This window comes from Psammomys obesus, unplaced genomic scaffold, assembly GCF_907164565.1.
Source record: "Psammomys obesus unplaced genomic scaffold, mPsaObe1.curated_primary_1811, whole genome shotgun sequence".
In the NCBI taxonomy this organism is placed as follows: domain Eukaryota; kingdom Metazoa; phylum Chordata; class Mammalia; order Rodentia; family Muridae; genus Psammomys; species Psammomys obesus.
The window spans coordinates 39,066,094-39,080,304 of record NW_026585644.1 but is presented as its reverse complement, the minus strand read 5'-3'; the positions used below and the strand labels follow the sequence as shown (position 1 = coordinate 39,080,304).

The window sequence follows — 14,211 nt, the reverse complement described above, 5'->3', positions numbered from 1 at the left end:
GGAAGGAAGGAAGGAAGGAAGGAAGAAAGAAAGAAAGAAAGAAAGAAAGAAAGAAAGAAAAAAGAAATCTATGCTTCTAGTCAAAATCATCTTGTTTGCCAACCATGGTATGATTAAGTGATTAAGTTCAGGCTTCTTGGGAAGGGAACAGTTACTGACTTCACCTGAGCTCACAAGATGGAGCAAGTAAACGGCTGATGGAACCACTCTAAAGAAATGGGTAGCAACAAAAAGGCAGCTTGACGAGACTGTAGGTGAGGAAGGAAGGAGAATGGAAGGGAAAAGGAACATAGAAAAGAAATGAGAAGTGTAGGAAAGAAAGTCTAATTCAGGACTTCTGTCTCTGGGAAAGAGGCCATCTAATGTTGAGATCTCCTCACAGCCTCCAGTTCTTAATTCTCAACCTATTTTCATAGTTAGGCATTTGTATAGATACCAAAATAAGTTAACTCACTCCCAACCCCCACCACCATAAATAAAAGGCCTAGCAAAACTATTCACTTGGAGAAGGTCACTCTAACTAAATAAGCCTTGAATGGTTAAATCTCTGCTGAATATTTAGAAAAATCATGCTTTAATTCTATGAAAGGAGACATTGAACATAGTGACAGAAATATAGCTCCTGAGCCATAAACTAAAGACAGGATAATATTTATATTTGGTTAAAAGGGATTGTTCCTGTGAATTGAGGGCACATTTCCAGCCGAGCCCAGTGGCAGAGGCTGCCAACACTTGGGAGTATGAACACGCAGCTCTTGGGAAAGTTGGCACAGTGCTTGTTACCCTTGGAAGAATAACCATCAAGTTCCTTACTGAGATCCTTCTAAAAGATTTATGCTCCAGAAAAGTGAGGTGCTCAGCCAACTCAATGGGCTCCAGATGGTCAAATAAGAGACAGGCCTTCCCCTTTTTCGATACTTTTTTCCTCTGTGTGACTCTCCTCATCCAGTCATAGGAAGGACTGTGAAAGAAGAGCAAGTCTGGTCAGCGTGCCGAAAACGGATTTCACTCAGTGGAAGATATTAACCTACTGACTGTAACTCTTGACCTCCTGCCAGGAGCTTGTGTGAAATACATACCCTGTCCTCCATATTTGAAGAGAAAACCACCCACCCTTTGCCAATAGAACACAGACTTGGAGTTGTTTTTTTCTAGGCAGTGTAGGTGTGCCCTGAGCCATCCTGAATCTCTTATTTGGTATTCCTTGTGGCCAAGCAAGATCTAAACTATGAAGAAGAGATCATGGCTAAGCCTATAAACGCAGAAGTTTGTTGGCCTATAGATGGTGATTCAAGGCACTTAGAAATAGCCATCGTTTGGTTATCACACATGAATATCATATGGATTATCTGAAAAACTCATTATGAAAACAAAGGCCTACATCTCACTTCCAGTGACGCTGATTTATTAGGAATGAATCTGAATGGCAGACATTGTAAACAGGCACCCCTGATGAATCCTGGGTCATTCACTATCAATTGGTCTTGAAGAAGCATTTTCAGGTAATGCCTAAGACACAAAATATGTATATTTGATGTACATTTGCAATTCTAGCACTCAGAAATCCAAGATGGAAAAATCATCACAAGTTCAAGGACAGCCTAGGCTACATAAGGAATTTCAGACCATGTTGGGATAGAATATACAGTTGTAATATGGACAAGCATACCTAGCTAGGGTCATAAGAAAGCTTTCCAAAGTTAGCTAGTCTGTATTAAATATGTCTAATTAGTACTAAGGCCCTAATGAGATATCCAGTCAGGACACAACTCTCATCAACATTTGTGAAAGCTCGAGTGAGCTTCTGGAACACTGAAAGAGAGAGCTCCTCAGACTTGAATGAAAATATAGATCACCTGGGGATCTTATTAAGGTATAGATTCCAATTCAGCAGGCTTAATCAGGACCCAAGACTGTTTTCTGATAGGCTCCTAGGAGAAATCAGTGTGGTGATCTGAGTAGCTGGGGCACAGGAGACACTGAGAACTACGTACTCAGCATCCACTGTGTGTCAAATGTGTTCATGTGCTCTCTTGTGGACTTTTCAAACACAGAATAATTCCATAAAGGTACTGCTCCATAACCTGCAGCTTGGAGAGGTAGATTATGTGGAGAGATAGATAGCTGTGTTCATTGTAACCAGGCTGTTTTCAAAGAAGGAACTTCCTTTTAGAACAATGTAGATTCCAGCCAAGAAGGCCCATTACCAGCCCTTCCCCGAAGCAAAGGACCCATAAAGATCAAAAGACTTGCCGCTCTTACACGCTGGATATGTCCACAAGGCTGATGTGGTTTTCATATCCTAGTTGACTAGCTACTTCCCGGAACTCCTCAGTCATGCGAATCAAACCAAGATCCAAATTAAACTCTGCAGGAAATTTCAGAATCCAGTACCTGGAAGGTACAGAAAGAACTTTAGACAGCTGGAAGATTTCGTTTGGACTTCTTTTGGAGACTACTGTAGAATGAACAAAACAGTGAACCCAGTACCATAGTTCCAAATTGTCAGCTCCTATCCCCAGCCATCCTACCTGTGTCCTTCTGTCCTTTCTGTATATACTTCCAATGAGAACCAAGATCCTGCCAACTTGAACTTCTTCCTGACTTACTACAGAGCACAGCTGAGGGGAGCTCCCACCCCAATTCATGACAATGTAGGTATGGTGATGGAGTAGAGAAAACATTGAATCTGCTGGCTCTGTGAGCTGGTTTTACTCCCTAAGGCATCATCCCCTACCTGATCTCTAGTCCCTCAGGTAAATTTTACCCTACCCAGGAGGAACAGAGAAGAACTAATAGTTTCAAAGGCAGGGGGAGAAGTACAGGCTGCTTAGAAAGATAGGAATTGTTGACAATTTCAGAATCCAAAACTATGAGAAATTAAATCTGTAACTGGGTTTACCTCATGAAATAGCAGATCTTCAGTCGAAACTCATCACAGCCTTCTCCACTGGCATTCCGATACGTAGGCTAGTTAAAGAAAATGTTCTTGTTGCATATGCCTATCCTGCTCCATCAATTTACATGAATCCAAGCAGTTTGAGTTACAGGCTGAGCACCTCTAATCCAAAACTTTGAAATGCAAAATGTCTCTAACTCTGAAACTTTTGGAGAGGCAACACCACCACAAGAAAAAAAAACCCACTCCTGAACTAACGTGATGCTGTATTCAAATGTGAGTCCATTTAAAATAGTGTATTTTTAGACATGAGTGCCATGTTTGTTTGTTTCTTTGTTTGTTTTTGTTTGTATGTTTTGCTTTCTGAGACAGGGTTTCTCTGTGTAGCCTTAGCTGTCCTGGAACTCACTCTATAGAGCATGCTGGCTTCAAACTCAGAAAAATCCACCTGCCTCTGCCTCTTTGAGTGCTGGGATTAAAGGCCTGCGACACCATGCCCGGCTTGGGTGTCATTCTTATTGACTTCTTATTATGTAAGTTCAGCTGTTATGAAATTTGTTAAAAATCCAAGATATGAAATGTTTGTTTCAGAATTGTTGACGATGTGAATTCAACCTAAAGATCATCAAATGGGCATGGAAGTGGGATGTGAGCATGTCAACACTGAGTAGTCAAATGATCTGGGCATTTTTGATCCTCTGGAGAAGTCACTTACAAATTAGTTGCACCTTCCTGAGTACTTGCCAACCAACAACCCAAACTGTGGTTACAAGCACACTGCAAAGTTTACATAATTCAAAATTGATAATTCCCACAAGCACCATTTTAGCTAAAAAGGATTTTGTATTTAGGATTGGTGTTTTATATAGCAAGCGCTCTAATCTCATTGCTATTTGATAATGTCATGTTCAGATACATTAATACCACAGTTGTTATTTGTTAAGTCTATCACTGGTTCTTCTTTAACAAATATTCCCACTGTAGCCAGGCACAGTGGGCAGAGTTGGTTAAGAATCCAAGGAGGAAAATGTCAGTCTTCCACTTTCATGCCTTCTGAAATTTCCCAGACTGTGCTTTAACATGCCTGATTACCCCTCTTTGTGTTTCCTGCATTGGCAAGCACATTAAGGATCAGAGTGCTGTTTGTGGATGAACTCGGTGGGCAATGTATGGATCATACGGTTAACTCCCTCCTCCTTCCCTTCATCTGTCTGTCAATAGTGAGACCAAGAGTCACAGAGACTCTGCTCACTGCCAAGGCTCTCCATTCAAGGTAAATGCCTCTTTTCCCTCTCTAACACTGCCTTGTCCCTCGAAACTGTGAGAGGATATAAGGAAGAAATGTGAAGTGGACAGGCTTCATCCCTGTTTGGCCCAGGCAGCCTTGACAGGCAATAATGTCTGGGCAGACTTTCTAAGTCCCAGGCTCTCCTTTTCCAATAGGCATTCTCCCCCACTCTCACAGGGCCTCTTGGATAATATAAGACAGAGATAAAAGAAGACCCTTAGAGATTGTACAACTAGCACATATCTTATAATAAACCGCCTCTTACTGTGAGACTGCTTGCATTATCATTTTCAGGACCATATCATACACAAAATCAATAAATAGCTGTTCTTACTCCAAAATGAAGTTTTCAACTATGTGGAATTTAATTTCCAGGCTTGTACATATTTTTGGTTGGTTTGTTTCTTTGTCAGTAAAACAAAAAATTTAGCATCAACTGGCAAATTACGGGGTGGGGGGACAAAAAAAAAAACCCTTCTAGAACAGTGATTCTCAACCTGTGGGTCGAGACCCCTTTGAGTGTAACGTATCAGATATCCTGTATATCTGATATTTACATTATGATTCAATAGCAAAACTACAGTTATTCAGTAGCAACAAAATAATTTTGTGTTTGTGGGGTCAGTGCAACATATGAAACTTTATTAAAGAGTCTCAGCATTAGGAAGGTTGGGAACCACTGTTCTAGAACATTCACTGTGTCTTACCAAGGAGAGGAAATGTGAAAACTAAAGCTAGGTTTTGTTGTCATCATGGGAGAAAAAAATTAGGTCTTGAGACTGTTAAATATTCACTCATTATGCCACCAGTCAAAATGTGAAGGATAAGTTAGGAACCCTCAGCCTGCAACTTCTGTTCCATTTCACATCTTACTGAGAGAGCCAAAGCAAACACAGCCAAAATACCCAGTATCTAGTCATCTATTTGGTCCATCATCCAGATGTTTCATCTAACATTTGTGTAGCCTCAAAGCAGCTGGATAACTGACTGATTAAGACTGTTTATTTCTCTTAATTTACTGGTTTTAGATAGACACTCGATCTAAATACAGAACTTGATTTATGACTCAAAACATTGCACAGCAGTTGAAAAGATATATGCAGAGGAGTTTTTCTGCCAGCTCGGTGGAAGACACATACCATCGGTGCATCAGGAGCACTATTCTTGGCAAATAACTGTCATTCAATTCTCCATTGTCATCTGCGGACAATAAAATAAGGGGTGAAGAGATGGCAGGACTAATCTTTTCTTCCTTAAACATCACAGTGCCAACAATGTCTCATACACCCCATTATATTTTGTAAAATTTATTTTTAATTATGTGTATAAGAGTGGGTATGTGCTCATGAAGCCAGAGGCATTAATGGGAGTAACAGGCAGTTGTGAGCCTCAGACATGAACTCTGTCATCTTTAAGAGCAGCATGCACTTTTAACTGCCAAGCCCAACTGTCTATTTTGCCTTCTACTTCAGCTGGCATTTCCTTTCAAACTAAGGTAAATGGGCGTCACCATTTTTCTACCTTACAATTGATCAAGATAGCAAATACAAATTCAGGACATGTAGGTAAATTTGAATCAAAAGTTAAATAATGATTAATTTGTCAGAATAAGCATGGCCTTGGCATATTTGAGACATATTAAAAAATGTTGATTATCTTAAATTCAAATTAAGTGATCATCTTGTATTGGTTTATTTATTTGTTGGGGTGGGGGTACTTCATGTGTGGAAGACAAAGAATAGCTTTCAGAAAACCTGGCTTTCTTCTTCTACCATGTGAGCTCTCAGACCATCCAGCTTGGCACTGGTTTTAGTTGAGCCACCTTGCTGACCACTGGCACTCTCTATTTTATCCAATAGTCCCGCTCTGGCTTACTTCTGGCTTGTTTCAGACAAATCAAATTGTTAAGTTGATTAAACAAAGTTCTCTTGTGTGACTCCAATGCTCAATGATAAGATAGATATACAAAGAGCAAAGCAAAGCTCATAGTTGTGATAAGACACAAGATATACACAAATGATTATAATGGTATATTTTGCAAAGTACACACAGAGAGAAAGACACATGAATCAAAGAACAAGGCAATCACCACTGTAGCATGTACCATACTTATTATGAGCACATGCACTGGACATGGAATGGTGGAACTAAGCACCATTTCTGATACATTATTAGGAATTATTAATATCTAGGATGACAACTGATGACCTCAAAGAGAATAACAATAAGAGAAGAAAAATATGGACATAAAAAATGACACTAGGAATGTTCCAGGAATAAGTAGATAGTTTGCCTGGAATATGAGCTGTGGGCAGTGAAGAGAAAGAAATGTAAAAGCCAGGGAAACTAGAGGTCCACCCTCAGACACCAAGGTGCAGACACTGAAACCTTTTCCATAGAGCCTGCATTTGAACTAAAGCCAGGGGCAGCACCAAGAGGCACAACACAACTGGAGAGTAAAGGGTCATACCAAACATCTCAATGCATGTGCTGAGCAGCTCATCTAGCGTTGCTGCTTTCCCAAGGCCGCTGGACCCCATGGTTGTTTAGCCGTTGTCAAAAATCCGGAGACATTTCCAGCAGCAGACAGATTATCTCCATATCTGTAAGAGCCAATGGTTCTCTCGCACGCTTTGATAGCCTCTGTTCCTAATTAGACTTCAGGAACACTCTAAAAGAACAAGAAGAAAAGACTAGATTTAGACCACATCAAGAAACTGCTTTCCTAGCTTTCCTGCCACTGCCCAGCTGCCATTGCCTGGATCATCTACAAGAGAAGTATCAGATTGACAGATGATCTCAACTGCCATGAGAATGAAATGCCTGGCTGGGATCTCCCCTAGCATGCACTGTGACTTGAACACAGAGGTGTTTCATCTTCATTGCCATCCCCTCTGCAGCTGAACAGTTTTTAAAATAATGCTTTACACTCGCTTCATATTCTTACGTAACAAGGCATTCAAGAAAGCTACTCACTTTACTTAGTTTAACAGTCGGTGTTGCAGATCTAGTCAGAAGGACACACCTGTTAATACAAGGGTAGTTATAAGCAGCATCCCCATCGATCATGTGAATGTTCAGCAACTGTAAGTGAAAATTCTAAACTTGCTGGGCTCACTGTCCTAGAGGGTTAGAGGAGCATGGCATCAGGCAGGCATGCTGCTGGAGCAGCAGCTGAGACTGCATCCTGATGCACAGTCACAGGTGGAAAGAGAGTTAACCGGGAAGAGTGTGACCTTTTGAACTCTCAAATCCCAACCCCAGCGACACACTTCCTCCAACAAGGCCACAACTCCTAATCATTCTTAAACAGTTTCACCAACTGGGGACATTTTCAAACATTCAAACATGAGCCGCCACAATCGTAAAAAGCAATATTCTTTTATTGAACAACTGCCCAATGCACTAGGTACCAGGATAAAAGTTTTAATCTTTACCCAACTTTTTTGATTAGATCTCCTTTTTTATTAATTAATTTACATCTCATTCATAGGTTCTTCCCTCCTTTCCTTCCACTTCTACCCTCCCTCCCACATCCCCTCTCCCCTATTCCTTAGAATAATGGAGCCTCTCTCCCCAGACACCCCAGCTCATCTATTCACATGAGGACTGAGTTTGTCTTCCTTCCCTATAGCCTGGTAGGGAAGTCCCATCAGGGGGAAGTCATCAAAAAAGCAGGCAACATGGTCCTTGTCAGAGAAATCCCCCACTCCCTTAACTAGTGGACCCACATGAAGGCTAAGATGCTCATCGGCCTTATCTTCTTGGGGTCTGTGCATTGTAGTATTTCTATCCTGTACTATATGACTAAAATTCATAAAATTATAAGTGGGTATATACTGTGTGTCTTTCTGGGTTTGTGTTACCTCACTCAGGATGATCTTTTCTAGTTCCATCCATTTGCCTGCAAATTTCATGATTTCCATATTTTTAATGGCTGAATAATATTCCATTGTGTAAATGTACTACGGTTTTCTTTATCCATTCTTCAGGTAAGGGACATCTAGGTTGTTTCCAGTTTGTGGCTATTATGAATAAAGCTATTATAAACATGACTGAGCAAATGTCCTTGTTGAATGATGGAGCATCTTTCAGGTATATGCCCAGGAGTGGTATAGCTGAGTCTTGAGGTATGGCTATTCCCAGTTTTCGGAGAAGGTTCCAGGTTGATTTCTAAAGTGGTTGTACCAGCAATGGGTATTGCTTAGATCTTCATCATGATGCTGTGAGGAAGCAATTATTTACTTATATATAAGCTTATGGAATTCAGAGACTCAACAATTTAATCCCAACTACCTCACCTTTCAATGATGGGGTAAGCAAGATGTCCGTGTTAAAATAAAACTTCTGGACTCCCTTTCCCTCATATGACTCCCCCAGATGATATGACTAGGGTGAGCTGTCCCAATGTTGTCCTTCGATCTAATATGAAGGGTATTACTCTTTCACACAACATCAGAAAAGGGGATGTAATGAAAATCATCAGTCATAGAAGTAAGAGAGTGCCATGTGGCAACTGGGGTTAGCAACACCTTAGAGTCAGTTATGGAATGTGTCCCTGTTGGGAAGACAGCAACACCTTACTTTATAGAGCTGGTTTCTGATGCCAGATCATCCTAGGACAGGGAGAAGCACAGAGGCCACCCCGCCATAAAGCGTTGGACAGTGGAGTGCATAAATGAATCCTTTAGGGAATCTTCTGGTGAACTGTGTGACTCAGTGTTTATTTCCCTCTCAAGCTTTGTTTACCGAGCGTTGGGCTTTGCGTTAGGCACAGAAGCTACCAAGATGGAGGAAGGACTCATTCTGTCCTTGCCTGCAGTGGGCTCACAGTCAGCTGCAGAAAGCAATGGGAAACAATGACTAACAGGCATGGTTGTATTCATTCAATGGGATCGCCACAGGAGGACATTTGGGTGAGTCTGTATTAGGCATATAATTCTACAATTAAAAAAAAAAAGGTTTCTAGGTTTCCTGTCAATTCATTCTATATGGTCATGTCTTTGCACCACTGTTGGAGGAGAAAAAGAACAGCTTAATGAAAACAACAGGAAGGGGATTCATAAAGCCATGCGGAGCCAACTCTCATTCACCTCATAATAAAGCTATCTTATCAGCAAACCTTTCCAGACCACCCTAGTTTAAAAACAAAACAAAACAAAACAAAACGCTTCTCTCTCCAAGCTACTCAGCATGCCTTAACTGTCTTCATGAATTTGTCTTCCTTTGAATGTCTGAGACAATAATTCTCCATAGAAAATTCTCCCAAGAAAGATTTATTAATTTTACAAATGAGTGGATTTATGAATGAATAAAGCAAAAATTACCTTAAGTTTGTCTATGTGCAAATTTGTGTGAGAATTAGAGATCCCATAAATACTTACGTTTTGTTTTCCTTTTTTCAGTTTGATTCACTACTTTAAATTAGCTTTAGAAATTCCTGTCAGCCTTTTATATTTAACAGGGTCCGCCCATAGTCATAATAAGAGTTTCACACCTCTTCTAGGTTGGCACTTTCCTGATTTCTCTCTAACTTAAGTTCGGTGAGTGTGTTTAAAAGCTGAGACTAAACAATTAGCTGGAAAGAGCGGTACATAACCGTAAGTGCATTTTCAAGCCAAACTCCAAAATGATGCCTGGGTTGTCTGGGAAGCGTTAAGTTGCCCACAAGTGGTTAGAAATAACCCTGTACTAAAGGCCTGTCACTGTATTTTGAGCTGTATTTGTGAACAGTGAAGAATCTGGTTTGTAGTGGGCCAAGTGGACTAGGCTATTGGGTTACAATCTGTTTCTGCCATCACCAAGCCTGTCTGTGTCTCCACTTATCCTCTGTCTCCTGCACATTTACCTGTGATTGCATTTCATTCATGTGGGCCTTGTTGTGTCTACAAACACCTTTTCAAAAACAAAGATTCCACTTTACAAAAACAATGGCACTTATGTCTTAAGATGGACATCAAGGAAAGACGTTACCTATAATCTCATTGCGCAAAAATATAGCTCTCACTAGCATCATGCTGTGCTTCTTTTCTTTTGCTGGGTATGTTTAAGGTTGCTTCTTATATAATCTTAATGGATTATTATTATTATTATTATTATTATTATTATTATTATTATTATTTTTAAAAACACTTACAATCTATTTTCATACAGATAAGAGTTCCAGATCTGAAAAGATGCCAAGGGCAGTTGTCATCCCTGAGAAGGGCATGGAAGAAGGAGACTGAAGAACAAGTTCTTTCAACTCAAATTATAAGTGAGCTGGAAAGCCTGAAGACAACAGTAGAAAAGAACCTACAGTTAGACAACAGAACCCTAACAAATTTACCTGGTGCTGAAGCTCCTTTGGTGGTATTTCCTGAGGTCTATGCGGTGTTTGAAATGTAGTGTAAACATCAACCTTAAAATCAAATTAAAGGGGAACATGTTCAAAATAGCTGTTAGGTAGCATGATTTCTTTAATCAGTTGGCAGAGAAAGGACCCAGATGGTAAAGTGTTTTCGATGAAAGCCTGGTGACTCGAGTTCAACCCTCTAGATCCAGGTGAAAACTGAGAGAAAGAGCTGGCTCCACAAAACTGCCCTCTGACCTCCAACGTAGGCCATATCGTGTGGATCACCCCTGTTCAGAATAATAATAAATAGGATTTTTTAAATCATCTTAAAAGCACTCATATGTGGTTTTAAAAAGAAAATTTTTATGCATGTAATGTAAAATCCTCCTTTGGTTGTATACTTGTCTCCATAAATTACTCAATAAGGGTTTCCAAGAACTGACCCCAAATGCTAGCAAATTCTTAAGCATTTTTCTGTCTCAACAACAACAAAAGATAGGGAAATACTTAGTAGCCATTTATAATCATGCAAGCAACAGATAATAGTGTTTGAAGCATCAAGTGATAATAAAGATGAGCAAAAGTAGGTGACGAGTGTACACTGAAAATAGATCCAACAAGGCTAATATATTGATGATGAGGAATTTACAGAATTTAAGAGAATGGCCGGTTGTGGTGGCGCACACCGGTAGGATTTGCTGAAGGAGGCAGAGGCAGGAGGATCGCGAATTCGAAGCCAGCCTGGGTTACACAGTTTTGCCTCGTTCTTTCTTCGCTGCCAGACCTCTGCCATCATGGGTCTCATGCACGCTCCCGGGAAGGGCCTGTTCTAGTCGGTGCTGCCCTACTGCCGTAGAGTCCCCATGTGGCTGACGTTGACGTCTGACAACATGAAGGAACAGATTTACAAACTGGCCAAGAAAGGACTGACTCCCTTCCAGATAGTGTGATCCTGAGGGACCCACATGGTGTGGCACAGGTCCGTTTTGTGACTGGTAATAAAATCTTGAGAATCCTTAAATCCAAAGGCCTTGCCCCTGACCTCCCTGAGGATCTCTACCATTTGATTAAGAAAGCCGTTGCCGTCTGAAAGCATCTGGAGAGAAACAGAAAGGGTAAGGATCCTAAATTCCGTTTGATTCTGATAGAGAGCAGAATTCATGGGTTGGCTCGTTACTATAAGACTAAGCGGGTCCTCCCACCCAGATGGAAATACAAGTCATCTACAGCCTCTGCTCTAGTGGCATAAATTCTCTTGTATATACCAGCAATAAAATCACCTTGAATAAAAAATTAAAAAAAAAAAAAGAATTTAAGAGAATGCCAACATTTCTACTTAGATATTAGGCCAGCTTATAGGTCCATTCCCAAGCTTCATAGTGAACTTAAAGGAAGAGAATGAGGAACATTCATTGAGTTCATTGCTCAATGAACAGGAAAGTTCATTGAGACAAATGAGTTAATTTGGTCATGTAGAGTTAGCAATGGCTGTGACATTCAAGGAACTCTGCGCTGCTATCTGAATAGCTGTCAGAGACTCCAAGCTGAGCCTTAAGAAGGATTAAGTGCTAAACGTTAACAGAAGGAAGAGTGGAAAGGGTAAGACAGTAAGAAGTTAATTCACACATAATAATGCTGGCAGGACAGGAGTGATGGATCCCATGCATTAGTGGAGAGATTGGTCTTAGGGACAGTAAGACTGCCTCTTTTGGTGCAGCAGCAGGAGGTAAAAGGTAGATAGATTTTTTTTTTTTTACTTGGATGGCTAGATATTAAAAGATCTTTTGCCTGGCTATGTTAGATACAGATCTGAGATTTATCAACAGGAAAAAAGTTATTTGAGACACTAGGAAGAAGACACCAAAATTCTCACTGATAGAAGAAACCTCAAACTGTTTTGGAATTTGAGATGACATTCTATTCTATAGTCTTCGTTCTTTAAGCTATCGTAGCTCCCACTTGTGTGGGTATCTCTGAAATTATTTTGAACTTCCTGGAACAACTTAATATGATGTTCTCTTCTTTACAAAAGGAGCAGCTCTAGGTTCCTCTTGCTTTGGTCTAGTCACCCTCATACTGCAAGTTTGAGCCATAGAGCTATGGCAGGGCTGCTACCAGTCCTTTTCCTTGATTGGGTTAAAAGGACATTAAGTCACCAAGGGAAATTAGTAGAGATACAAATAGAGAAATTGTTTCTCTTTTCCCCTTTGAATTGATCCAGGTTAGTTCAACTTAGTTACATTCACCATGATCACAACCCTCCAAGCTAGGGCTTTGCACATTTCTGGTTTTACCATTTATACCCTTTAGTGCCCGCATTACCTGCTGTCTTTTAAAAGATTAAAAAGCAAATAATAAAACCTTACAAAGTTAGATTTTGTTGCTGTTGTTATTTCAACTTTGGTCTTGTTACTTTAACATCCAATCCCAGTTCTTTCAAGTTCATCTCTCAGTTCTTTAGATTTCTCTTTCTACCTTATTTCCTCTGGTCAGTTGCTCTTTCCAGCATGTTCCATCAGTTTTGTTGTTTATCACTGTCAAAGTTGTTTGTGTCACAGACTGAGTGGAATAGTTTCAGCACAGAGAACCAACCCTGTGCTTATAGCAAGGGTAAATCATTGTACATGGGCCACAATACATGACATAAAGCATAAAATCCCCCACACATATGGAGGGCTGAGCCAAAAGTTATTTAACACTGACAATGAGAATAGCTATAGAAAATAGTATATTCAGCTGGAGAGATGGCTCAGTGGTTAAGAACATTGGCTATTCTTCCAGAGGACCCTGGTTCAATTCCCAGTACCCACATGACAGTTCACAACTGTCTGCTCTCTAACTCAAATTCCAGTGGATTGATTCCCTCCCACAGATATATTTGTATGCCATACGCCAAGTGTACATAAAAATAATTTTTTTTAAATAGTATATTCTTCAACTCTAAAACTATTTTCCATTCTTGCCTTTGACAAGCTTATTTAATAAGATTTTCCTAGATTTTAAGTTATGTACTGTTCATTTATCATTTCCTTCTAAAATATTTTACTAAATTAATAGGATATCAAGCAATATTAATGGGATATTTTGTCCTCAAAAAAAAAAAGCAATAATAGCATGTTAAAAAAAAAAACACTTATTGCTGACAATACTGCATGAAAGCTGTGATGCTGGGGGAACGTTATGCTTACTGTAATAAAAACCAAAGTAATTATCTTCGCTGCATACGTAAGAATATAGAGGCCTAAAGAGGAACTGATTGTCCAATAGCATTTTACCCTCTAATTTCTAAAGCCCAAGTCTGACCATAAAATTTATCTTTCCTGCCCATGATTTGAAACCCTGTCAGCCTGTTAAATCCATTTCCACGAAAGGTTAAGAACACACGCTCGCTACTCTCTGTCCTGACTCCGAAGCATCCGTCACTGGCCATATTGTCTATAGATGACTAAGCTTCACTGTTACAGCAGGCTTGGCAAAGCCAGGGGAATGCGGGTACCAAGCACCAAACAGGAGAAGCTCAGGGCTCATCTCACTCACAGGACTTCACTGCATTTGAGGCAGGGATGGGGGTATCAATAAAAGACCAAAGTTCAGCTGCACATTTTTTTTCTTAGTTGCTGGCATTTAATACTAGCAGTCAAACTGCCATGTTTAGTACTAGCTGGTGCAAGTGAAATAAGAAAGTCCAGG

The 14,211-nt window shown here is 40.2% G+C and overlaps 1 protein-coding gene and 1 pseudogene across 4 annotated transcripts in view; one reads left to right on the top strand and one right to left on the bottom strand.

The window, feature by feature from the left end:
- Nucleotides 1-14,211, bottom strand: part of Rasgrp3 (RAS guanyl releasing protein 3) — a 95,063-nt gene that overhangs the window by 29,889 nt on the left and 50,963 nt on the right. For 2 of the 4 annotated variants that reach the window (XM_055618311.1, XM_055618338.1), the window contains exons 1-6: nt 7,164-7,204; nt 6,658-6,858; nt 5,285-5,387; nt 2,903-2,965; nt 2,263-2,394; nt 814-961 (exon numbers count right to left, since the gene is read on the bottom strand). In XM_055618311.1, coding sequence (XP_055474286.1) covers nt 814-961; nt 2,263-2,394; nt 2,903-2,965; nt 5,285-5,387; nt 6,658-6,727 — 516 coding nt within the window. In that variant the 5' untranslated portion in view covers nt 6,728-6,858; nt 7,164-7,204. Of the gene's footprint in view, nt 1-813; nt 962-2,262; nt 2,395-2,902; nt 2,966-5,284; nt 5,388-6,657; nt 6,859-7,163; nt 7,205-14,211 lie in introns of those variants that run through there. The other 2 variants (XM_055618321.1, XM_055618328.1) reach the window with 1 other exon arrangement.
- On the top strand, nt 11,316-11,770 carry LOC129685015 (40S ribosomal protein S13-like; annotated as a pseudogene).